At 35.8% G+C, this 26,384-nt stretch overlaps 1 protein-coding gene across 1 annotated transcript in view; it reads left to right on the top strand.

Moving 5' to 3' along the window:
- The window catches only part of WDR7 (WD repeat domain 7), a 356,864-nt gene that overhangs the window by 198,475 nt on the left and 132,005 nt on the right, over nucleotides 1-26,384 (top strand). The window contains exon 20 of the mRNA XM_012804318.2: nucleotides 20,558-20,779. Within this exon, the coding sequence (XP_012659772.1) occupies nucleotides 20,558-20,779 (222 nt within the window). The remainder of the gene's footprint in view (nucleotides 1-20,557; nucleotides 20,780-26,384) is intronic.

Here is a 26,384-nt window from a genome sequence, read left to right as displayed (position 1 = left end):
GTAATGATATGAGAACAGAACCAGCGTCCTTCCCCACATGGGGTCCACTTTGTTTTATCCCGGGCAGGTGGGCTCTTAGGCCGAATCTGCTCCCCTCCCCCCGCCCCCTGCCCCGTGTTTCCCTTGGAAGTCACAGGACATTCTCCACTGTACCGTCTTTATATTTATGGTTTAGTGGTATCGATTGTTGTCAGGATTATAAGATATTTTGTGAATATAAATGCAAGAAAAGTATTTTATGGTACTGAGAGCAGAGGGAAGGAGAAAGGGTTTCCATACTCGTTCATTGAATTTCCACCCCTGAGTATGGGGCAGTTCCTGGAATGATGGTTGTCGCTACTGAGTCCCAAGCTTGTTGCCTCTGCCGACTGGAAATTCAGAATGATGAGTCCCACCTTCCAAGAATATGTGACTGTTCTTGAGGGAACACCAAAATTAACCCATATTCAGTCCAGATTCTTACAACCACTAATACTTTACAGCCAGTAATCTCCGTGTGATTTCTGTGTGTTACCATGAGCACGTGGTCCAGTATGTTACTGTTGCAGGCGAACATTTAAAAATACAGAGAACCATAGCTTATCCAGCCAAAGCCAAACGGGGCAGTCTCACCACCCCCAAATTTGATCTATGTTTACATCGGTTTACAAAATCTGAGCCTTCCCTCTCCCTGCCAATACTAATGCTTCAGTGCCCTCTTCTAATAAAAAAATCAATATACACATCCAGCCCCCGTGAGTAACCCCATAATAATACGCCAGATCACATGCAATTGAAAAAAATAATTTCAGGAAAAACTACTGCTTAAGATGTGGCTAGCCACAGTCGTTCTTAAGAATAGATAATGAAGCAGTACTAGGAGGATAATAACCCTCTTAATTTGACTATGCTGTTTCTGTGAAAAATCTTTCATCTTAGTTAAAAAATGTATTAAAATGATGTGTTTTGCGTTCCTCCCCTTTATGTGTTAATGGCACAGGTAATCTTAAGGAATTCTAAAATTAAGATGTTTTCAAAATCTCTGATTAAGTTTTATAATTCTTTTTCTGTGTCTCCTTGATGAATATTTATAATGTGAATATTTATAAAGGAGTTTACTCTCTTAAATTATTGATTTTATAGTAACTAATACATAAAAATATTATCTGATACAAATGTATTTTTTTTTGAAAAGTATATCTTTGTTTCCCTACTCATACAGCCCCTCCATGTCTGTGCTGACTACTTTGTTTTGCTAACTTTCCATTTCACAAGTTTTTTATGTTAAAAAAATTAAATCCACTTCAAAAATAGGAAATGCTTTACACTTTTGCAAATACTTCAGTTTCTTAGGAGAAACAGTGAAAGTACAGTTTACATTATTCACCGTTTTTCTGATCTCTGATGGTTGCACTTTGATAAATAAATAGATCATCTAAGATTCAATAGGCCAATTGCAGCATATAATAGCTATTCAGAGGCAATTAAACTGCCTTTTTTCATGCCGGCATGTGAGCCGCCCTTTCACAACCTTCAACTTGATTCGTGGTGATTCAAAATTAACTTAAAAGTCTTGTTTGCTGACAGCTTAAAGCTTAATTGACTGAAAGCCAAATAGAGTGTGTTCTGTATTCAGCACTAAGGCTATTGATAAAGCCATGTGTAAATGGTGCCTGGTGAAAGACAGCGATTGGGCCTCCTGTTCCTGTATTAGTCCACAACTTAGCATTGCTGCACAGTCAGAATTGCTTTGTCAAGTCTTCTATCACACCAGGTTAACTCTCCCTGGAGTTGTTCCAGCAGCAGAGCCGTGGAGTATTGAGCTTCCTCAGTACCGTACGGCCTGCTATAATTCTGTTACTTACTTGTGGTTTCATTTTTTTTCTTTAATACAGTATTGGCCTTTCATTTCTGAACAAGACTGTTGGTAGCATATTTCAAGAACTTACTGATTTTCTGTATTTGTCACTTTAGGAATGGGCAGGGTGTTCAGATTTAGGGGGTTTGAAAAATATTTGAAGAAAAATAAGGATCATAATATTGATTGGTCCCTCTTATGAAAATTAAATCCTGCCATTTTTAACACGTAATTAGGATAAGGAATGCATGCTTAATAGCCTCGGGTGTAATGTAACTATTACATTCCAATAACAATTAGTCTGTTGGACTCTTTCAATACTTGTCCACAAAAAATATTTCTGTGATTATTGTACTTTACAGAAATGTGCATTTCTTCTTCTGAATTGACGTTTAAGGGGTAAATGAGGTGAATTATTAATGTACGTAAGTTTATTCCATAAAATTTCACAGCTGCACCTTTTCCCAAATAAGCCTAAGTAGTATATATCTAGTTGAATAGAAAGTAGAATAAAATTTGCATATAAATACGAATTAAAAAGAAAAGGCTGGAAGCAAAGCTAAAATAATTTTCAGAAGCACTTTACCCTTACCAGCTATTATGTATTTATCTTGGAAATATGCATGCTTTAATTTTTAATGTAAAGATTTTGATCTTGACAATGCTTTAATAACTTACCGATGTAAATTTGTAATTTACCGTGTGATATATTTTGAAGGTATTTCATAAGCAATAATATCCTGTAATTTCAGCTTTTCGGATTAACCGAGTGTCAGTGGTATTTAATATTTTTATTAAGAACTATCCCCTTTTTATTTATCTTAGTTTTATACAATTAACTCTTCAGTTCAGACTAGAAGCTTCAAAATTTTCTCACTTACACATCATTGCCTGTATTAAAGAAACATTTGAAATATTGTAAAGCTTAAATTGACTATTTTATGACCTTACATTTTAGTGTAAAGTTTTTAGAACCTGCAGGTGAAAAATATAAAATAAAACCCAGTTTTGATAATAATTGTGATCATGAGAAAAACACAAAATAATAATTGTGATCAGGAAATCATGATAATGAAAATGTATTTTTATTATGTATTTCAGGTTATATATAATGACATTGAATATGTAGTCTGCATCTTAAACATTTGTATACTGATAGTGCCTATTTTAGTACCTTTTACTTTCTTTTTATTTTAGCATAAGACTTGGAATTGGATATTACTGTATCTCTTATTGATATTCTGGTAACCATGGCTATCTAATTTTACCTGCCTTCCAATTGATTTCCAATAAAAGCCTAGTCTATTCATAAAGAATCAGGATAAGTTGCAACTTAGTTCCAAAATGACTATAATTTAAAATAGTGTGTTACTCCTATATACTTTCAATAAAATAGTAATCATGCTTCAAAATGTAAAATCCAGGAGAGTACCAGCTTTATTGAAGTTTCACCTATGCCCAGTGCGATTTGAGAGTCAAGAATGAATTGTTTTTATTGATCATGTTTTTGTATTAACAGTTAATCTAACATATCTTTAAAGGCATGAATTTTGAAAACAACGTTTTGTTTCTTTTCATAACATAGTTGTTTAGTATATACAAAACAATTTGTATTGTTAGGGCAAATAGGATTCCTTTTTTATGTTTACTTTTAAGAAAAAGACTAAATTTAATTGTAGGCATACTGAATCAATTTTTAAAAAATTAATTAAACAATTGTAATGACAGAGAAGCAAACTGTTCAGATTTAGGGAAAATGGTATAAATATTGATTCCCTAGTCAGTAACAGAGTTTTGCTACAGAATTTGAAAGGATGGAAAGCACTTTGCCATCACTGTTTTATAGACGAAAAAATGAGAATTTACTGAGTTTCTGAAGGAGTTTTTCTCTATAAGGAGGGCAAGAGCAGAATCAAGTTGGACAGTATAGTTTTGTATATTGTATATTTTTGAAAAAGCATTATATTTTCTGACTATTATAATTGTAAAACATTATATGTTTATTGAAAAAATACATTTTTCAAAACGTTTGGGATTTGGGGCTCTTTAGGAAAGTGACTAACTTATAATATTCACACTAACTTTGGATATTTCTCTTTTCTCTTGTTATTTGCGTGTTATTCTTATATAAGCAGATGAGTTTTTGTTTTACTATTTTTCTTGAATTTTTCCAAAGAAATTTCTCCTTTTCATGATGACTAGATTGGTATTCTGTTTTTTGTTAATTATTTGACTCCTTCTGTATACCTACTAATATACATTAACAAGTGAAAACAGATGGCCATTTTATATCCTGTACTATATTGCAAGAGCTCTAAAAAAATCTCCATTTGTATCCTGCATGTAAAAGATGACTTTACCAACCATTAAGAGTGATCTGTGATAAGATTTAGTTTTATATTGCCTTCTATAATTTCTGAGGCTTAAAATGTTTTATAAATTGAAACGTAATGGTATGATGTTATATTTACCAAAGTAAGTAATATTTTACTTATTTCTATATTAACAGTTGAAACTTTATGTTAGGGTCTTGAGAAAAATGACAGAGTCATAGATCAAATGGACTGATAATTAAAATACCAGAAATATTTTAAAATATTACAGTCTACATTTATATAATATGTATTATATATATGTATATAATATGTATTTTATTTTGTGTTTAGTTATCTAAATACTCCTGGGAAAATACCATGTGTCACCTAGTTAAATAAAATGCTCACATAATGTCATGACTCTCATTTAAGTTGAAATCTATATTAAATAAATTGAAAGTGATGAGTTATAAAACTCTAGATGCGATCATAAGTATCTGGCCATATATTTTTATTTGAGCTTTTAAAAATGGAGAACAGATTATTATCCTGTATAAATGACATTTTCATTAATATTAACTTGAGATTGAGAGGATTAGTATAGTAGCATACAAAAATTAACTTGTTATAAATCCAGGGAGAGTTACCTTACTCAACAAAATGATGCATATAGTCCAATAACATTACAAAATAAAGACCATTCTATTTTATTTATTTAGGTTTTGGGGTAATAAAAAATAAATATATCTTAATTTTCTCTACTGTATGATATTTAAAACAATGTAGGATCCATTACAGTAGATATTCAGGAACTGAGATGAGATGTGAACAGCATTGACACAGGAAGCCTTATTTTATAATACACTCAGGATCAAAGCCAAGATTACCTTCTGAGGAATTCTCCACCATGATTAACTTTATTTGACTTATATGCAATACTGAATAATACATGTGTGATGCCGAATGGTAGGAAAGACATTGAATTGGATGGATCAGGCAGGAAGGAGTTGACTGTAGCTCTGTGAGGTTGTGTTGTGTTACCCAGACGAGACTGATCATCCTTTTTACAAATCACTTGTATCCATTGTACTATAATCCAGTGGTAAATATGTGTTAATATCTTGGAATTTTTAGAAAAGATGATGGATGGCTAAACAGAGTGGTCAAAACATCTCTAAGTGCTAATGAGTACTTACTTGGTAGTTTATACTAATGCTTTAGTGGACACTGAACAAGTTTAGATGTTAAGCTTTTTAGGAAGAGTGAATGATGGCTAATGATTATTTAATGACAGATTTCTGGACTGAAAGGCATTTAGCACTCAGAGTATACTACAAAGCCTATTTCTCAAAGCTTCAGACAGGTTTATTTGGTCTCACCTTGAATAGAACACTGCTGTATTGATTTCATTGGTGTGGATTTAAACACACTATCGGCTTAGAATAGTACTAGTATGCAGAAGAAAATGATTGTCTTAACCCTTATGGTGACTCCCAACTATTCTCTGATATTACATTGTGCACTTCGGAAGTGATAATTTATTTGCAATATTTAAAGTTTAACATATGCACTTATTTGTACACGTGCACTTGCAATAGACATTAACTTAAAGGAAGGTTTGTGTTGAATAAGTAAGGCTTAAATTTATATTTTGAATTAGTGTCATTCACCATGTATTATATTTGAAGAAATTTTTCTTCTCTGGGAATGATTAATAATTCTATGGATACCATGCTGATTTTATCACTCTGTTAAATTGTTTAAGTATTTGTTCTTTGAATGGTAATGACATTTACACTCAATATTTGTATTTTTTTGATGTTTCAGTATTCCATATATATCTTCCATACAAACCAGTTAGATATAGTTATTCCATATGCTTAATAGAATTTTTAGGTATAGTTATTCCATATGCTTAATAGAATTTCACCCTCCAATTTTTTTACAGATTTTAGCCCAGTAGGAAATATAAATAACATTATTAGGTACTATAGACCAAACTTATTTAAGACTTTTTTCTAACTGTAATTTTTTTGCTCATTTTTTAAAGAAACATATTAAATTGTACACGATTTGAAGATACCTAACGGAGATTCATCTTGGAATGGATGTCAAATATTAATTAGTCTCGATGCAACAAACAGTGAAATATAGGCCAGTAAAATTCTAGAGATTGATCTGAAATGACGTTGCCATTAGTGCCCACTCTCCTTGTGGAGCTCCACCTTGTCACTTGAATACTTAACCTACTTCACCTTCCTTATCTATAAAATATAGGTATTAGTTTGTGATCTCCTTTTTCAGGTAAAATTCCGAAATTTGCCAAAAGCAGTCATCTTGTCTTAAACTTAGGAGATGTTTTATACATTCTACTTAGAATTTGTTTTCTTTTCCTTTTAAAAAATAATGATATTTCTGTTTTGGTGAAAGATTTGGAAAGTGATGTTAGTAGGCCAAATAGCATTATAACAAATATAATATTATTAGGTATGTAAAGCACCTTATGTAAGCAAATGGAATTTGTATGGATTTAATATATTTTTTTAATTATCCAGAGATGGATTTCAGTTTTTTCTGTTGGTATTTTTAAACGGGGAACCCTTTTATCTTTAACATATCCTGAGAGATTTTTTTTTTCCATAGATAAATGCTGTTTCATATTATTTAGAATATTTTGTAGAAATAAAAAACATCGGATAAAGCATTAGAGAAATTATACATTTCTGTGTAATTCTGAGAAATTGTAAGCACGTGTTAAATTCTTTATTTGGGTTGTTTTCATCTGCCTGTGTTGAATCCTTCTATGGCAATTTATGATATTTACACTGGTGGTTTTGTGGCAGTGATTGTGGTGGGAGTTCTTAGCAAATTTTATTTTCTTTTGATTTTATGGGTTTTTAAAAAATTTCTGCCCAAAAGTCTTAGAGCAGTTAAGTACACTAAGAGCCATCATAGGTGTGTGTGTGTTCATCCAAGATCAACATGTGTGTGTTTTATAGGTTTTGACATGTGGAAATATCTGTCTTAATAAAAGAGGATGAAGAGAAGATTAGATAGCTATTTCTTTAGAATGTCTAGTTTAAGCTAGTCAGGGAGAATTTTGAGGAATTGATTATGTTTTTTCTTCTAGCAGAAAGAGATACTTTTAAAACGGATCTTCTAAAATATCATGGCATCTTACAAACCTGAATATTTGACTACATACATGTATAGGTTATCGAAATTTTATCTTAGTGGTCATTTCAGGAGTAGTAGCTTTTCCAAACCCTCAGTCCTAACAAACCAATGAGTTAGCTACCCAGTCTTTCTACGTATATTGCATTCAGTTACATACTGGAAGTACTGTGTGAAAATTCAGGGCCCCAAAGGCTCTTTTAGTTTGTCCTGTGCGAGGAGGGTGGCCAAGAGCCAAATTCTTAATGGAATTAACTACTTCATGGGAAATCTTATAAAACAGTTACAAGAAAGAAAATATTAGTCAATTTTAATATCTGTATATGCTTATTTGGAAAAGTATATAGCAAAGGAAATCCTATCTACAGAAAAAAGGACTTTTAAAAAAATTTCTCAAATAACAAGTAGCATTAATTTGATATGACTCCATCATAAAATGAGGAAATGTAAAATAATTTAAAAATCATCTGTAATCATTTATAGGCACATGATTCAGTTACCTACATGTGGCTTAAAAATGATGAAAACCCAAACATAACATGATCAGAAATGAAAATTATGTGTAGCTCTCGAATAGCTTTGCAAGCTTTCTGTTTCTTCAGGCTCTCTGAAGCAACTTAGAAATAAATCTCTGGAAAAATGGACATCAACCCCTTACCAGTATGCATAATCCTTCGGCTATCCTTGAGCTATTCTTTTGTTTTTAGTTTGTGAGCTAATGATGAGTGTATACTTTACTGTTTAAGGCGATGGCTTACTTTGGCCGTGGCTTTTAAACTCTTAGCATCAATGACTAGTTTACTTTTGCTTCTTTGCCTTTTTTTTTTTTTTTTTTTGAGACGAAGCCTCAAGCTGTCCCCCTGGGTAGAGTGCTATGGCATCATGCTCACAGCAACCTCCAACTCCTGGGCTCAAGCGAGTCTCCTGCCTCAGCCTCCCAAGTAGCTGGGACCACAGGCGCCCGCCACAACGCCTGGCCATTTTTTGGTTGCAGCCATCATTGTTGTTTGGCGGGCCCGGGCTGGGGATTCGAACCCGCCACCTTAGGTGTATGTGGCTGGCGCCTTAGCCGCTTGAGCCACAGGCGCCGAGCCTGCCTTTTCTTTTTGAAAGGTTTGCCTTCTTGACCACCTAGAAAGGTGATTAGTGATTTACAATTCGGAGTTTTCTTTGGCCTTTTTAGTTCTCTTTTCTATGTCCTTACTGATTTAACTCTTGGGACTTGTTCGACTTGTTATACTTTGTCACATTTGAATAACTCACAACATGCTTAAATAAAATATGAAGATAGAACCTCATGTGTCTGTACTGTCTGTGGACTGGGTAAAGTCATTCCTCTAGGACTTTGCTTTGGGCTTAACTGCCACAGTTTGTCCTCAAATCTGCTGTCACCACAAAGGTGCGGCCACTAATTGCCAGGGTGCTATGTTACCCCTAACTGAGCACCTCACTCACAGTGACAAAAGCAGAAGAAAAACTAACACGTTAAATAAAATGACCATTTTTTAAAAAGCCAGACCCAGCATTATAAAGTAATCTGCTGACAAAAATAAAAAGTAGAGAGCCCTTAAAAATTCTCATTTACTCCAAACAAAAACCTTTCATTGTTCCATTATTTTGACCACATGTATAATAATTCAGACAAATAAATATATGAATACTCCTATAAATGAACAGACATGCTTGCTAATCCCTCAAGATAGAACATTGTTCTATCACTTATTCTTTTTGATCTCAGTTGATAGAGATGGTTGAAAATATTTTTAAGTAAATTCAATGAATGATTTCTCATTTTATAAATAAAAATGACCTCAGGTGTAACTGTTTTTCTCTATGCTGTAATGCACAGGTGTAAAACCTTCATAGCCTATATTCTAACAATCCACCAAATGTGAAGTTCCTGGCATACCATTTGATCTTTTCCAGAAATACATCATGTCCACTCCTGTATTTCTGTATGCAAATCTCATTGCAATATTTTTTTCATAAGCAGTAACTATGTAAGAAAATACTATCTATGAGAATGATTTGCTGTTTTCAAATTTATGTAATTTTACAACCCACTAACCACTAAGTTTCTGAACTAGTCCCTTCCTCATGAAAAAGCTAATAATGGTCTTTTTCATTATAGTTTGGACAGTTTTTAAAATTTGGCACGTCTCACTCAGATTAACCTTTGAAAGGGAAAGTTTAGCCAAGAATTGAAATTTTGGAGATAACTATTACCTACAAGATGCCCAATTACATACATGTCTTAGATATTTGAGATTACTAAAATCTCAATTTTCCCTGAAACTGAGCATGTTTGCACTAAAAGTATAGGCAAGGGAAAAATTTGACTTTCTGATGTTCAGGTAGAGAATAAAAGGAAAAATACTACAGATCAGGGGGAAACAGGCATAGAATAGTAACTGTGTGGAGAGTAAGACACTGTTCTATGAATTCCTTGAAAAACATGTAGGTTGCTCTCAAAGCTGAAGATTTCTAATTATCAAAATAATTGACACACCTCCAGGGGTAGTGATGATACTAATTTTTTCTTTGAAGAAGAAAAGCATTTTAGAGTGGTGATAAGTTTTGCATTTTTCTGATTTAGTGGAAATGACTTTGTACATGTGGTCAAATGCACATCCATACACATACGGGCAAGAAGCGTTACTTCAAAATGGCTCAATGGGCCACGCAGAGAGGAATATGCATTTGCAGAACCCGTTGTGGTCCAGCAGGGGGCTATCGTGCATGCATACAAATTAGTAGCGTGTTTGTTTACTTCAGTTTTCAGGAGAAAGGGGAAATAGTGTGGCAAGTCTCCTTGATTTGGGGAGCAAATTCCTATGCCCTGGCAGGAGATGTGAGCCAAACACTGGCAGATGTGTCAGAAAGCAACTAAAATACGTGTTTAATGCAGTGGGGAAAAGTCCTGCGCTGCTAACATTTTGCACACATTCCTGGCTTTGGTAATCAGATGGAAATAAGATAGAAAATAAATGTTATATAGTGTTCCATGACTGTCATTTTTAATCAGTTCCCCCCCCTTTTTTTTTCTTAGAAGACAGAAGAAAAGATTCAGAAAACTCACATACTTTATTTACTTTAGGCACACAGCTAAAAATGTACACGTTGGCCATAGAACCATCTACAGTTTTAGTTTTCACATCATTAAAATGTATTCGGCATGTTTCGTAAACATTACAGAGCTCTAAGTTATGCCAACAAATGAAAATAATATGCGATATTCAGAAAAAAGCATTTGGTTTAGAAAAAGGAACCTAATCACATACGTGTACGCTGGCAGATCCACAGAGAACTCCTGCGGGAACCCAGATTCAACACCAGGACAGCAAAGTCTTTTGAGTCTTTTCACGCATGCGGGATTGTCAAGAATCATGCCTCTCTGTGTTCCCATTTAACAATTTCATCTTTAAAGTATCTGACTTCAAAGACTCAGACGACACTGGATAACTGAAATTTAATTACTACAATAACTGTAGCATTTTAAGCTCTTTAGATACCAAATTGTTTTAACAACGCATTAATGTTAAAATACTTTTGCTGATTTTTAAGGTCCCATTGTTAACAGTTTTATTTGAAACATTACTGATACCAAATTGTTTTAACAACGCATTAATGTTAAAATACTTTTGCTGATTTTTAAGGTCCCATTGTTAACAGTTTTATTTGAAACATTACTGTTACATATCTGTTAAAATTTGACTTTTTTTTTTTCTTGAGACAGAATCTCTGTTGCCCTCAGTAGAGTACTGTAGCATCATAACTCACAGCAACCTCAAACTCCCATGAGTCAAGTGATCCTGTTACCTCAGCCTCCTGAGTAGCTGGGACTATAGGTACCTGCCACAATGCCCAGCTACTTTTTAGCGACAGGGACTTGCTCTTGCTCAGGCTGGCCTCAAACTCCTGAGCTCAAGCAATTTTATTGCATTGCATTTTATCAATCTTAATAAAGAATCAAGTAGGTATGAAAAATGTTTGGGCCAAACATGTGGAAACAATGTATTTACACTATGAAAACCCCAGGGAGGGCCAACAATTTTCTGATTATGATTCTAGACCTTGGCAACATATTTTAAGATCTCAAAAATGTAGTTATAGCTCCCTTATGTATCACGTCTTGGGACCCTCACATACTTAACTGTGTGTGTATAATTATGTATATGTAATGTTTTTATGCATATGTGGTCTACATACTGAGTTAACATTTGATTAACAGCATATAGTGTTTAATGAAAAGACACATCTTAGAAATAAATTATTTTTATTCCAATGAGTAACCAGATATAGTTAGTATAGTTAAATAGTATTCATCCAGGAGGAATTTGTTATCTGATGAAAGTACATCTAACAGAATTTGAATTTAACTCTGTTTTGGAGATCTAATTTAAAATATGTTTTGATTGGAGAAATTTCACTGTCATGTATTATTTTAAGTTCCTCTTTATTTAGTACATTGTATAATTGTATACTTTTAACAGTATCTCCTGATAATGTCACATCACATTTAAAATAATCTTTAGGGCTGAGAAAAGAGAAATAAATAAAAATGAAAATTTTAGGAGAATATTTTACTGGTCTGAAAATAGCATTTTTTAATAGCTTTGTTGACTAACCTTTGTAGAGCTTTGAATAATATGCTGACTATTTCAACTGTCTGCAGACATTGCAAATAGCACCTGTGTCTTAATTCTGAAGATTCTCTTGTCCTCAAGATTGGCAGTATTAAAATTCACTTTGCTAAGTTTATTCACATTCTTTAATAATCAAAACCTAATGTTGGCAAATACACTTTGTTGCAAAAAAATTAGGCTGTAAAGAATCATAATAAAAAGTACTATATTTTCTAACTTAATTCAAATTTCTAAAAATAGTCTCTACATGCAATTTAGTTTTCTGCTGTGACATCTTGCAACTTACGGTTTTTCCTATCGTTTATGTAAAATCTCGCAAAGTCATGTTTGTCTATTAATTTATAAAACATATGTCTTATTAAATACAAAATGTATTTTTCATTTTGCCAGGCGGGACATATGGAAAACAATTGCTCTCTCTCTATACAAGTATTCTAAAATATATGATTAAATATTAAAGGAACAAAGAAACACATGCAGTATGTGATTTTTACTCATCATGAACAAATAGACAGTTCTGAATTTCCAAAATGATGTTTTAGGGTATATTGACCTTTGAACAAATTCAGAAAATACTCGTATCATCATGAGTGTTAAATGGACTCTTATACCAGAAGTTTCTAGCAGAGCCTTGGTATACTTACGTAGATCTTAATATAGTGTGCTTGGCAAATAAAATCCAAATGATGCATTTATGATATGGTTTATGTATTAAATATAGTTATAATCTTAAAATGAATTCTCATTTAATCCAACCACACTATTTCATTCATTTTTACTGGAAATTTTCTTATTATAACTGTTATAAGTTAACTATAAAAAGTATTTTAATACTCAATTTTAAACAAAGAATCAAATTTTTGGTAACAGTTTTTCCAGGTCAAACCACACAGTTTTTAAAGTGTATTCTCAGAGTAGCAAATTGGTGGTATCTACTTATCTGAGATTTTAATACCTACTACGGTAATAGAGCGCCATCAATATATGGCTAATAGCACATATAAAGTATCTGCTGCTAGTCCATCTCTCATAAAACCGCCTTTAGCCTTAATTCAAATCCATTGATTCCTATTCCAGTTAAAACCGAAGAACTTAATATGTCTCTTAATCCTTTTATTGTAAGCTAGGATAAAATTAATTTTACCCTAGAACTGCACAAAGCCAATTAACATGATCTTTAGAGTTATTTAGTAAAGTGCTTCAAACTGTTAAATTTATCTTGACCTCTTGGTTGCACTCTCTGACTGCTTTTTAAATGAAGTAATCAATATCTCATAGCCCTTTAAATAGCTTAAACTTCTCAAATATTTTACCTGTGTTCTAGTTAAGCTGTAAGTAAAGTGTTTACTTCTGTTTGTGTAAATCTAGAGTCAATTATGCTAAATCTAAAGACAATTATGTACTTTTGAGGAGCACTGAGTGGAAGTAAATGGTGGTTTTAACAAAATCAAAGCTTCATATTTTGTTGAAAGTAACCCAATTAAAGAGGAGCCATATTTTCACACAGAGCATGTATTTTGTTTGCAACGTGAAGCACAGAACGTTTATGTCCTTTATCAGTGCATATAGGTTCTGTTTTCCACACAGGGCTAGTTGAGGGTATTAATTTTCTTGCTGTGATAGGGTGATCAACCGTCCTGTCAAGAAAATGGATCTCCATGTCAGCCTTTAGCATGATTAAATGGAAGCATGTCCCTGTGAAAAAACACCAAATTTTCATGAGACAAATGAAACTGTAGAAAGGTTTACTTTTAGAGAATTATTTTTAATGTCTCAAAATCTCCTGTGTGTGTCTGTCAGTTTAGTTATAGGACAACATTGTAGCTAATTATATGTTGCTTATATTATTTAACAAAAATACAGGCAAAACCAATCATTTAAAGATGTTTCTAAATTTGAAAAATGAAAGAAAGTGCTGTGTTATTTTTTCGGATAGTTGTAAGGGTGGGCACCTGTGCCCTGCATGGTCACTCATCAGTCAGCGTCTCTCTCAGGGGCTTGTTTCCTTGTTCTTAATTTTTTACCTCTTTTCTTGTTAACAAAGAACTATCATCTTTTCAGGTCTGAATGTTGATAAAAATTACCAACTGTAGAATTTCAGCATCACTAGTGTTAATAGCCAGTTGGAGAGTGTTCTTACGAGCCTGTGCACGTGCCAAACTTTAAATTACACCAAGCGATGTACTTGACAGCTGATTAAGATTTCCTAGTTTGGCCATTTAGCAGAGGGCACCTGTTAAGATTCTTCTGTTAGCTTAGGGATAAAATTTACAAATGGGCTGTTTGAAATTACATTACCAAAACTTCCCGAAAGTCTTAATTCTTTTCCGAGGAGCGGGAGTTAAGACAAAATTGAGGCAATTAGACAAAAGGAACATAGAGATAGTGGAGGGACGACGGGGAGGGATGGAGGTGGAGCTCTCCGAATGCCCTGCTGTTTAATTTCCTACTAGAAGCAGCCTGGGTGTGCGCCTTGCCCCTCCCCCTTCAGGCAGTGGCCGTTGCGGAGGCTGAAGGGCTGGGGTCAATGCCTTGCCTATTGATCAGTATCCCTGCAGCCCCTCGCTCCAGCAGCTGCTTCATTGGCTTCTTTCAGGGCCTGCTTCAGTACATTAGAATAGAAATCCATAACCAGAGCTGTGCTCATCCAAGCAGGGGAAGAAACTAAATTAAATGGTATAAAACAATCTTGGATCAGGAGTTTGTGCCAATTCATCTTGATCTAAGATGTCACACCGGGCTCTCTGTCTGAGCACCTGGGCTAGAGGCAGCCATAGTGAAAATAGATGGAGCTGCGATCATTCATTTGTCAGCTAAGGAGCGAGGCAGTGGTTAGCAATTCCCTTCTGCAGAGGTCAGCTGACAGAACAATCAGTGCAACTGCAGAATAGAGCTTTCCTTTGAACTATTGTTATGGAGCATGCTCTTGCTGAGCCTGGGGGGAGGGGAGCTCCGTTGGCTTCCTGCCTCAGGAACTCTGTGCCAGAGCAAAAGATGCAGTCGTGAATCTCGGTGCAGGTGCACAGAGCTCTCACTGCTGTGCCTGTGCATAAAGAAAGTTGGTCTGAAATGCGCGTACTGCGATATAGATTATCGAACTGTTAAATATCACTTTGTCTGGAATTAGAGTCTGTCTACACACGAAGGCAGTGATCATTGATTTTTTTTTTCTTCTTAGTGTGGTAAGGTATTTATTTCCCCCTTTAGTTACCGTAGCTATCACAGACCAGTGTCATACTTTGAATCTGTAATAGTATGTACCTGCCAATACATTTTACTAATAACATTTCCTGTCTGTCGTTAAAAAACTAGAAAATTTGCATGAAAAGGGAGAAGTACTGTGAAAGGGAGAAAATTTCTCTCGAGAGGGAGATTAGAAGATATTTCTTAATATAAATTAGTTTTAAACATTTAAATGTCGGGTTTTCATAATATAAAATATATTCATATAATTCATGAAATTCATGACGTCATTCATATAACTCATGAATTTCATTTTATATAATTCATGAAATATGATTTATCATGACACTGGAAGTTATGAAGTAATTTTGTGCTATTGGAAGAGCATCGTTATATAGCGACTTGCATGGGGTGTGCAATAACTATTCAAAATTAACCAAAGTAGGAAAATGGGTAATAACTAAAATTTTTCATGAAAGAATTAGATTACTAGACTACCCTATAGGGCGCACCTATTCTTGTGGACTCATTTGTGTTTCTAGACACTATTTAAAAACTAAAGATTAATTTCCAGAACTAACTTTAAAAAAAAAAAAAACCCAAACAAACAAGTGTGATGTGCAGAAGCTGGGAACCCATAGCAACAGCAGGAAATCTTTTTTATACTCACCAAAGTTTTCTTGGAATCCAAGTAAGCAGTAACCACCCCCTTGATGTTGCCATCTTAGTTTTCTAGATAACCAATCCTCCTTTTTTCCTTAATTATTTTAATGCCACTTTCTCGGTCAATTATTCTTTTTCAGTTATTGGATTCTCTATAATATCTCACCGTTTCTTTTCTTTCTTTCTTTCTTTTTTTTTTTTTTACAGGTTTTTAAATTTTATTTTATTTTTGGATGGGGCCAGGATTGAACCCGCCACCTCCGATATATGGGGCCAGAGCCCTACTCCTTTGAGCCATAGGCGCCGCCCAATTATCTCCCCATTTCTATGAGTCTTAGAGTCATTTCTTGAGTCTCAGACTCAAGTAGGTCTTCTTGCTCACATCCAGATTTATTGGCTTTCAGCACCACTAACAAAGGCATTTAAATTTAAAGTGTATTCTAAGAAGTCATGTTCTCCAGTTTTTAATTCAGCTTCTCGAAAGGCTATATCTGTTTCCCTTGCCAGGATTTTTTTGTTTTGTTTTTATACCAATCAGGATTTTTAAAAGAACTCAGGGCATGACATGTCAAATCTTTCTGCTGTTTCCTTCATCTGCCTGGACCTCTCTATCTTCAAGCGCTCTACTTCTCTGCATCTCCTGTTAAACGTCACAAAACCAAATCAACCTTTATCTCGCCTTGATTTCTGTAATACCCTCCTAATTGACTGTCCTGCTCCAACATTCTTCATACCCTGTTCAGAGTAGTTTTCTGAAACTTTGAATCTAATCCAGTCACTCTGTAGTTTTAAATCCTGTCTTGAGTATCTTTGTTCATGGGATAAAAATTGAAATGTGAGTATGACCTATACAGCCACGTCAGATGTGCCCTCTCCTGCCTCTTCTTCCTCAATTCTCTTGGGTCATAGAGTTCTAGCCAACTTACCTCTTCTTGAAATAGAAATAAACAAGTTCTTTTATGTGTTTGGCTCTTGAATATGCTGTTCTCTCATTCTAGAAAGTTCTCATTGATTCTGTCACCTACACAGTTCCAGTGCCTGGTCAGCGGCCCCTGTGTTCAGGGAGGGCAGGTCTTTGCTTGTCTCATCCCTGTTAGTTCTTACCTGGCGTCTCAGGCAGGCGCTGGAACTGCAGTTCCTGTGTGTGACTGACTGAGAAACTGACAGATGGAGCAAACTATTGCCATCACTGGGCCTTACTGTTTTCTACCTGATCATTCTATGAGTCTCCTTTTGTTCTTCTTGACCCCAGAGTTGTGTCCCCTCCCAGACCACCTCTGTGCTGCCATTACCACAGTCTGTCCAAGGATGAGTGACTCTACCATCACCATCTTATTCAAAATTGTTCAGTGGCTTTCTGTTACCCCAAAGGTAAAAGTATCAGCTTGCCATGCGAGGCCTCTCATGGTTTAGTATTCTCTCAGTTTGCCTCACTTCTGGTAATAAAAAAAGGCAAAGCAAAAACCAAGGAGACAGAATAAAGCAGAATACCAGAAAGTATTCGGAGGGCCTTGCTGCTGATACCTTGGTTGTCATCCTGAGCTCTGAGTGCCCTTTGTTGAATTGATTTAATCAGTATATAGAGCAAAGCACTGCAAGTGGCCAGAAAGCTGGATGGATTAATATTAGCAAGAGCAGAAAGCTGACCTCCAATCAAGATGGCTCCAGGAGTTCACTTTTTTAATCCTTCTGTGCCAAAACATAGCTACTATGGATAGAGTAAACAAGGACAAACCCAAAGAGACGTAGGTAGGCTCAAAAAGATACCTCCGCGGACCAGTGATGAAATGGAAATGCTTGGCTGAAACCATTAGCAGCTTTCCAGAAGCAGGGTTTTGGCTCCTGTGGGCTAAAGAAGACTTAAAATATATCGTGACTAAAGTTCAAAGCCAGGAGCTGGGCTATGTATGGCTTTCTCAGTTCTTGAAAGATCATCGATGTGAACATATCGCTACTCAGAATAAAATTGTGGTTACGTTACTAAAGGACAGGAGGAAAATGCACATGAAATACGTGACCAGCCACGTTAACTGTGATTGGAAACAATGAAAATAAGTGAGTTCTGTTCAACCTGAGAACCTAGGAACAAAACAAGGAAAAAGAGCGAAGAGAGAAAACCTGAACAACATAGGAAAAAAAGGAGTACTCATCAAAATAAGAGCAGGAATTCTGAAATAGGAAGCAAACAAGAAGATCAAAACCCATGTACTTTTAAGCAATAATCTGATAAAATATATACTTTGAGCACAACTTTTTAAAAAGTGAAAAATAATATTGGAGAAGGCACAAAAACACAATATTTAAAGTATCCATAGCAGCTGATACAAGGTGCCAGAAACAACAAGAAGAAGAAAGCCGGGCTAAGTAAGGCACTATTCAAGTAAAGGAAGTCATAATAAATATGCCTGCCTGTGTCCTGCTGCCTCCACTACCTTCCCCATCCCTGCCTCTAGGTGGGGCATGTCCTGAGTGGAAGGCTCTTGATAGTTTTATATATTTTTTATTTACTTTTTATTTTTCATTTTTTCAAAGATAGAGTCTCACTGTGTCCCCTTGGGTAGAGTGCCGTGGTGTAATATTACTCATACCAACCTCAAACTCTTGGACTTGAGCAGTCCTCTTGCCTCAGCTTCCAAGTAGCTGGGACTATAGACCTGGGTCAGTATCAGGCTAGTTTTTCTATTTTTAATGAGAGAGGGGATTTCGTTCTTGCTCAGGCTGGGTCTCCATCTCCTGAGCTCAAGCAATACGCCTGGGCCTCCCAGAGTGCTGGGATTACTGGATGAGTCACCATGCCCAGCCAGACTCTGATAGTTTTAAAGGCATATTTTATCACATTTCAAGAATCCTTCAACTGTTTTCAGAGAATATAAGGGGATGAAATACTGGAAGCAGGAAAGGGAAAATTACTTAACCTATCTTTGGAGGCTTGTGTTATGTTGATACCAAGACCTAACAAGTTTAGTGTATGAAAAGAAAATCGTAAACCAAATCTCACTCACATAGAAGCAAAAAGCCCCCATTAGCAGATTTAGTCTGTGTAGTGGTCTGTTTAGATTATTTATCTACCTGTCTGCCACCATCCATTCACGCATGCATTTATTCAGGGTTTATCCCAGATGTGTAAGCATAGCTCAAGGCCAGGAAATATATTGATATTTCAGGTAACATTGAAATGATCATATAATAGACATAAAATCTGGCAAAGTCAGAATTGTTGAGGGCTGGAAGGTGGGATAGGGAGGTTAAGACACAGGACACAGTAGACTTTAATTCTATCCTCAGTCTAATGTTTTAAAGATCATCCATGCTGTGGCACACATCAGTGCTTCATTCCTTTTAGTGCTGACTAATATCCTGTTGTATAGATATACCACATGTTTTTAAATTTCAGGTTAATGTGAGGGTGCGACCAATTATGTTACAATGTTAATATTTGTTAGGTAGTCCCTCTGGTAGTTGTACCCTGTACACAGAGGTGACCATAGACCCTTACATTGTGTCCATTAAGTAGGGGGACAATGACCTCCCTTCTTTCTCCCCCTCCTCCTTCCCTTGTTGCCCCTGGCCCCAGAATTGAACTGTGTTTTCCTCTTACATGGGCGTGTATTAGATCGTCTACTGGCTTCCTGTTAGTATTGAATACATTGGATACTTGCTTATCTATTCTTGTGACACTTATCTATTCTTGTGACACTTATCTATTCTTGTGACACTTATCTATTCTTGTGAAACACAGAAGAGTGTTTCAACTCCACCTAGGCTAACAGAAAAGATGTAAAGTCTCCATATTTTTTATGGCTGAATAGTACTCATCTGTTGGTAAAGGTATTTTGAATAATGCCACTGTGTATGAGTTTGTTTCATTTCTCTTGGGTAGATGGATACCCGGGAGTAGAATTGCTGGGCCTCATGGTAACTCTATGTTTAACTTTTTAAGGAACTACCAAACCATTTTCCAAAGCAGTTCTGTCATTGTAATCATTCCCACCAGCAATACGTGAGGGTTTCAGTTTCTATACATCCTCAGCAATACTTGTTATGGCCTTTTTTTTTTTTATTGCAGCCATTCTAGAAGATATGAAGTGGTATCTCATTGCCGTTTTGATTTGCATTTTCCCAATGACTTACGTATGATATTTGGCTTCTTTTCATGTGATTTTGGCCATTCATATATCTTTGGGGAAATGCCTATTCAAATTGCACTTGCTATTGAATGGTAAGAGTTCTTTAGCTATTCACAGCCTAGTGCAGTGGTGTGTACCTACAGCCCAGTTACTTGGGAGGTTGAGGCAGGAGGATCAGTTAAATGTATAATTTAGGTCAATCCTTATTAGATGTATGATCTGATAATATTTTCTGAGTCTGTGGGCTGTCTTTATACTTTCTTAAATCTATGCTTCTAAGCATAAATGTTTCTAATAATTGTGCTTTTTGGTATCATATTTAAGAAATTATCGTATGACCCAAAGTCCTGAAGACATGTGTCAGTGTTGTCCACTGAGGGTTTTTTAGTTTTAGCTCTTATGTTTAGGACTGTGATCCGTTTCGAGTCGATGTTTTCTGTATGGTAAGAGGTAGGTGTTCAGATTCAATCTTGCAGGCAAGTTACCCGTTCTTCCAGCGCCATCTGTTTATAGCACTGTTCTTCCCGAATGCACGATCTTGGGTGTGTTTCTACTCATATCTTTTTTGTATTGATATGTTTAAAGCTTATATTGCTGTGTTTTGGTTTTCAGGTTGCTTATCAAGTGTCCCACAAATGAAAAAAATTTCCACATCTTATGAAGAAAGACGGAAGCAAGCGACTGCAATTGTTTTGCTCGGAGTGATAGGAGCTGAATTCGGTGCTGAAATTGAGCCTCCCAAACTATTGACCAGACCTCGAAGCTCCAGCCAGATTCCTGAAGGATTTGGTCTGACCAGCGGAGGATCCAACTACTCACTGGCTAGACACACTTGTAAGTTTTAACATTTCTAACGCATGCCTGTAGCTTCCTAACCTGTTGTTTGTCAGCAAGATCTCAGAATATTGAATATTCATCCTGCATGGTTGAATGAAGTTAGGAAACAACACAGTCTGTGGGGTACTTGTCCCTTTAGTTGTTTCCTGAACTGCTTTTTAAAAGTTCAAACCTGGTGTTTTAAATGCTTTCCTTAAAATAATACATTTCTGAGCTTTGTTTTCACATTTTTGGTCAAGGTTTTAGCCAGAATATATGAAAGCTTGCTTCAAGTGAAAACTACTAAAATAATATCTGAAAAACTATGCAGCTTGTCCTGAGCATGGTTCAAAAAGTAGGGATTGGGATGGGACACCAGACTTTCTTAATGAATATGTTTATTGAAAAGAACATGGGTGATGAATTATGAATTACCTCTATAATTTAAAAAATATTTTGGTAACAGTTTTTAAATGACTAAACTAGCATAATCAGAACTGTGCTATCTTTGCTTCTATGATTGGCATATTTATTATATTAATAACAGGTAAGGGTATTTTATGAGATCTCTTGGTATGTTAGTGTTGGAATACCTTAGGTAAAGGCAACATGTTCCTACCATATCACAAAATAACTTTTAATAAATTGACTTGGCACCCATAGTACAGTGGTCATTGCACCTGCCACATACACCAAGGCTGGTGGGTTCAAACCTGGCCCAGAGCAGCTAAACAACAATGACAACTGAAACAAAAAACTAGCCAGGTGTTGTGGCAGGCACCTGTAGTCCCAGCTACTTGGGAGGCTGAGGCAAGAGAATCACTTAAGCCCAGGAGTTTGAGGTTGCTGTGAGCTGTGATGTCACGGCACTCTACCAGGGGCGTCATAATGAGACTCTGTCTCAAAAAAAAAATTATAATAATATAAATTGTGTCATTGTAAGGACCAAATATAGTCCTGCTGAATATACCACAAGATATTCTTTGTAGAACAAAATGCAATGTATTATTTTGGGTTTTGGCCATTAAGTCAGGAAAAAAGATCTATGTTACTTTGATAGCTATGCAGCAGTGAAATTCACTGGATAAGTGTCACATACTTTTGTGGGAAAACTGAGGAGCCATCTTAGTGGCTTTTAGTATAGATGTAACTATTCCTCATCCACCCTGCCCCCCCCCCTTTTTCACAATTATACTCATTACTTAATAGTTTTGAAATGTACCATTGCATCATGCACATTAGGTGAGGTCCCTCCTCCCATGTCCCCCCTCCCCTCCCCTCTTTCTCCTCTTCCCCTCTACTTTCTGGACTACAGTTATGTTTTGCCATTCATATGAGTGTGTAGGTGATTATATATTGATTTCATAGTAGTATTGAGTATATTGGATACTTTTTTTCCCATTTTTGAGATACTTTACTAAGAAGAATGTGTTCCAGTGCCATCCAGGTAAACATAAAAGATGTGAAGTCGCCGTCTTTTTTATGGCTACATAGTATTCCATGGTATATATATACCACAATTTGTTAATCCATTCATGGGTTGATGGACTCTTGGGCTGTTTCCGTGTCTTGGCTATTATGAATTGGGCTGCAATATGTATTCCTGCCAGCAGTGTAGAAGTGTTCCTTTCTCACTGCATCCACGCCCACCTCTGTATTTTTGGGATTTTGTAATGTGGGTTAGTCTTATTGGAGTTAGATGACATCTCAAAGTGGTTTTTATTTGCATTTCTCTGATGATGAAGGATGATGAGCATTTTTTCACATGTTTGTAGGCCATGCACCTGTCTTCATCAGAGAAGTTTCTGTTCAAGTCTCTTGCTCACATAGAAATGTGTTTTTTTTTAATTATTGATTAGTTTGAGTTCTCTGTGGATTCTAGTTATCAGACGTTTGTCAGAAGCATGATATGCAAAAATCTCCCATTCTGAAGGTTGTCTGTTTGCTTTACTTATTGTGCTTTTGGCTGTGCAAAAGTTTTTAGTTTGATCAGATCCCAGTAATGTATTTTTGATGTTGCTTCAATTGCCCAAGGGGTTTTCCTCATAAAATATTCTCCCAGGCCAATTTCTTCAAGTGTTTTCCCTGCACTCTCTTCTAGTATTTTCGTAGTTTCATATCCTAGGTTTAAATCTTTTATCCAGTGAGAATCAGTTTGTGCTAATGGTGAAAGGTGGGGGTCCAGTTTTAGTCTTCTATAGGTCACCAGCACTTTTTGTTAAATAGGGAGTCTTTCCCCTACTGAATATTTTTGATAGGCTTGTCAAAGATCAAATGACGATAAGTAGTTGGATTCATCTACCTTACCCCCTTTTTAAGGCTCTTAATTTAATAAATACTTATTAGTAATAATCTCTTGATCTCTATTTGACATTGAGAATTAGAGAGTAATAACAATGCCATCATCAATAATAATAAAGCCACTATTTGGAGCACTCTTTTTAAGTTCTTTACATGCATTTATGTGAATCTTATAATAACCCTATAACATGGATACTTCTGGTATCTCCATTTTATGCTAGTGGGGCACAGAGAAGTTTAGTCAGCCTAGACAAGGTGATATCTCTAGAAAATGGCAGTTTTTGTCTCAGTCTAGGCTGTGGGTTGCAGAGCTCATGTTTTTGACCATTATCCAAATTGCTACTGTTCAATGGCTCTCAGTTAGTGAGGGCTTAATGACTAGCATGTGCTATAATTTTATAATTTAAATTTAAGCCTTCTTCAAAATGGCTTAGCCAAAAAGTGGTAGAACTTGAACTTGAATTCAAGCTTCTTGTGACCTGACCACCCATGTCCTTTCCATTCTTCATCTGGCACATCCACTTTCCTTCTCCTGCAAAGGACTACATATAGTTGGGCTCTACCTCTCACCTCTAACCTGTTTATCTTTCCTCAGGTTCTTCAGGATCCTACCTTCCATTCATAAAACTCTGCTGAAATCTCACTGTCTCTCCAAGTGGCTTTTTAATTACGCCCACTGTCTGTGTCACTTCCTACAGCCCAGACGTACATGATGTACAGTAGTTCCTTATTTAGAATCTTGGCATTGGAATATTAGAGGTTAATGAAACCTTGACATCATTTAGTCTGGTAGCTTTCAAACTATTTTGCTCACCATCTCCCTAATGAGTATCAGGAAATGTTCAATTATTTGTACTTTTTTTATGTTGACAGCTAAAACTTTTTTTAAAGACAGCTAAAACTTTTTCATTGTAAGTTTAAACATTTGCAAAACTTATAATTTTGAGAATATTATGAATATCTGTTTAAAAATAAAACTTGTTGTATTTTGTAATATATTCAGTAGAATATTTAACTATTTGACATCTATCATCATCCATTTTTTTAAAAAATGTGAAAAAACTTTTTTTTAAAAGTCAGAAATCTTAGATTCCTGATTATTTTCCTTGAAGACAGAAAATTTCCACTTTCATAGTTTTAGGAAAAGAGTTCATTTGTAAATTACCATCCAGAAATCTTTACACTACCTGTGCTTTTAAATTAAATGTTCTTTGAAAGGTCTTAAGATACTCCCATTTGTAGGAGGCTCCCTATTTTAAAGACCACTGATTAAGTCCAATATGTTTTATGTAAATTTGCAGCATTATTCTCTTGTATATTTTCCTGCAAGGAAAGTTAACATAAATGTTGTTTCCTTTGGAGTTTTCCCATGGTTCAGTAGAAGTATCTGTGTATAAATGTATGAACATTGCTTGGTCCCATCTAAGGCGTTGGCTGGCTGCTGGGTAGACTAGTTTAGACTGCATTTGTCTTAGTTATCTAAGATAGTTAGTTGTGTTAGTAATGTTCCCATCATTTTGCTCACTGCAATCTCTATACAAGATCCTGGCACTCATGCAGTTTCTTCTGTATCTTTTCCTTTAACTGTAATAATTTCATTTGCAAATTATCCCTGGTACAAGTAGAAAAGGAAGAGATAATTAGGATAAAAGAGGGAATTTTAAAAGCTATAGCACAGTAAAAATAGAGATTTTTTTTCAGAGAGGTCTTAGGAATAGATAAAAGAATCACAGGGCCTTAATAGTGTTGCTCTTTAATCTTACTAAAAGACAGGGAGCTGGCTCGGCACCTATAGCTGGAGCTGGCTTGGCACCTGTAGCTCAAGAGGCTAGGGTGTCAGCCACATATGCCAGAGCTGGCAGGTTCAAATCCAGCCTGGGCCCACCAAACAACAATGACAACTACAACCCAAAACTACCCAAGCGTTGTGGAGAGCACCTGCAGTCCCAGCTACTTGGGAGGCTGAGGCAAGAGAATCACTTAAGCCCGAGAGTTGGAGGTTGCTGGGAGCTGTGACGTCACAGCACTCTACCGAGGGCAACAGCTTGAGACTCTGTCTCAAAAAAAAAGTCAGTGAGCTGAGCTACAGGTCAAGGGCTGCCATAACATATTTCTGGCATGAGGGGAAACCGGGGACCAAACTATGGCATGGAGAGGGATTCTTGCTTGGCACCTCCTCAGCTTTCTCAAGAAAGGTAAATAAAATTTACCCCAATATTTACGTATTTTAGGATCAAGTTGTTCTTTGAGCATTTTGGATAAGTGACTAGATATGGGAAAGGAAAAGGGTAATGCTTCTTAGTAAATTATATCGATTATTATTTCATTGAAACAAAAGATGTAGAATTTCTGAGAGGTTTCTAGTAGGCAAGGAGTAAAACCAATTTAAAATGTGTGAAATGTCCTGGATATTTTTTCTTTGTTATGTTTACACTGTTTTATTTTAATAATGATAAAGTATTTTGAAGGCAATCATAGATTTGCATTTAGCTTCTACCCCAATACCCTATTTTTTCCTCAAAGCCTTAATTTCCTTGGTGGCAGACTTACCCACTACGGGGGCTTTTGAGACCTTTCTTATTTGAATTGGGATGACCTGATTAAATTTAAATTTATCAGTTTGAGTCTTGCTCTCCTGATCAGAAACAATCCGACGTTTAAATGTTCCTGTGTGTTTCTTGGGCTTTTCTTGGTCAGCTGTGTGTGATAAAAACCTACCGTAAGGTCAGCCCGCCAGAGCAGCTAGGTATTGCCATGTTTGCTTCTGTGGCATTTAGAATGCCTCGCCACCATTAAATATTTACTCTTGATGGCATCTCCGTGAATGAGATGGTAATTATTATCCTCATTATGAGATAAGGCCATTAAGACACAATATTTGATGAACTTTAATTGCTAATGTAGTTAGAGGTGTAGATAGCGAGTTCTAACCGTCCTTGTACAGCCATTCTGTGCAAACTCATAACGTAGTCAAATCTCAGTTATCCACGCTGGTGACGGAAAGACTCTGAGTTACGTTGATGCATAATTCAGAAGTCACACTTAGTTCTGTGATACATTTTGGAGTTACACTTTACACGTATTGAAATCACATACTGAAGACCAAAGTGAAGGGCTTTGAATATTAATAAGAGGCCTAGACTAGGTCACTGCATTACTTGTGCCCTTGGGTAAGCTAAGTATTCCTCTGGGTTGCAGTATCCGCTTGTGTAAAATAACAGGCAGGAACTGTGCTGACTTTAAAGCCCCTTTTGGTCCGATGAGTCTCTACTTCTGAAGCGAGTTCAGTTCCAAGACATCCCAGGAAATTCACCTTCCACAT

The sequence above is a fragment of the Otolemur garnettii genome, unplaced genomic scaffold, assembly GCF_000181295.1.
Source record: "Otolemur garnettii isolate 467f Iridium unplaced genomic scaffold, OtoGar3 scaffold00027, whole genome shotgun sequence".
In the NCBI taxonomy this organism is placed as follows: domain Eukaryota; kingdom Metazoa; phylum Chordata; class Mammalia; order Primates; family Galagidae; genus Otolemur; species Otolemur garnettii.
Note: the sequence above shows the minus strand (reverse complement) of the source record. Positions and strands in the feature narration are given on the sequence as shown.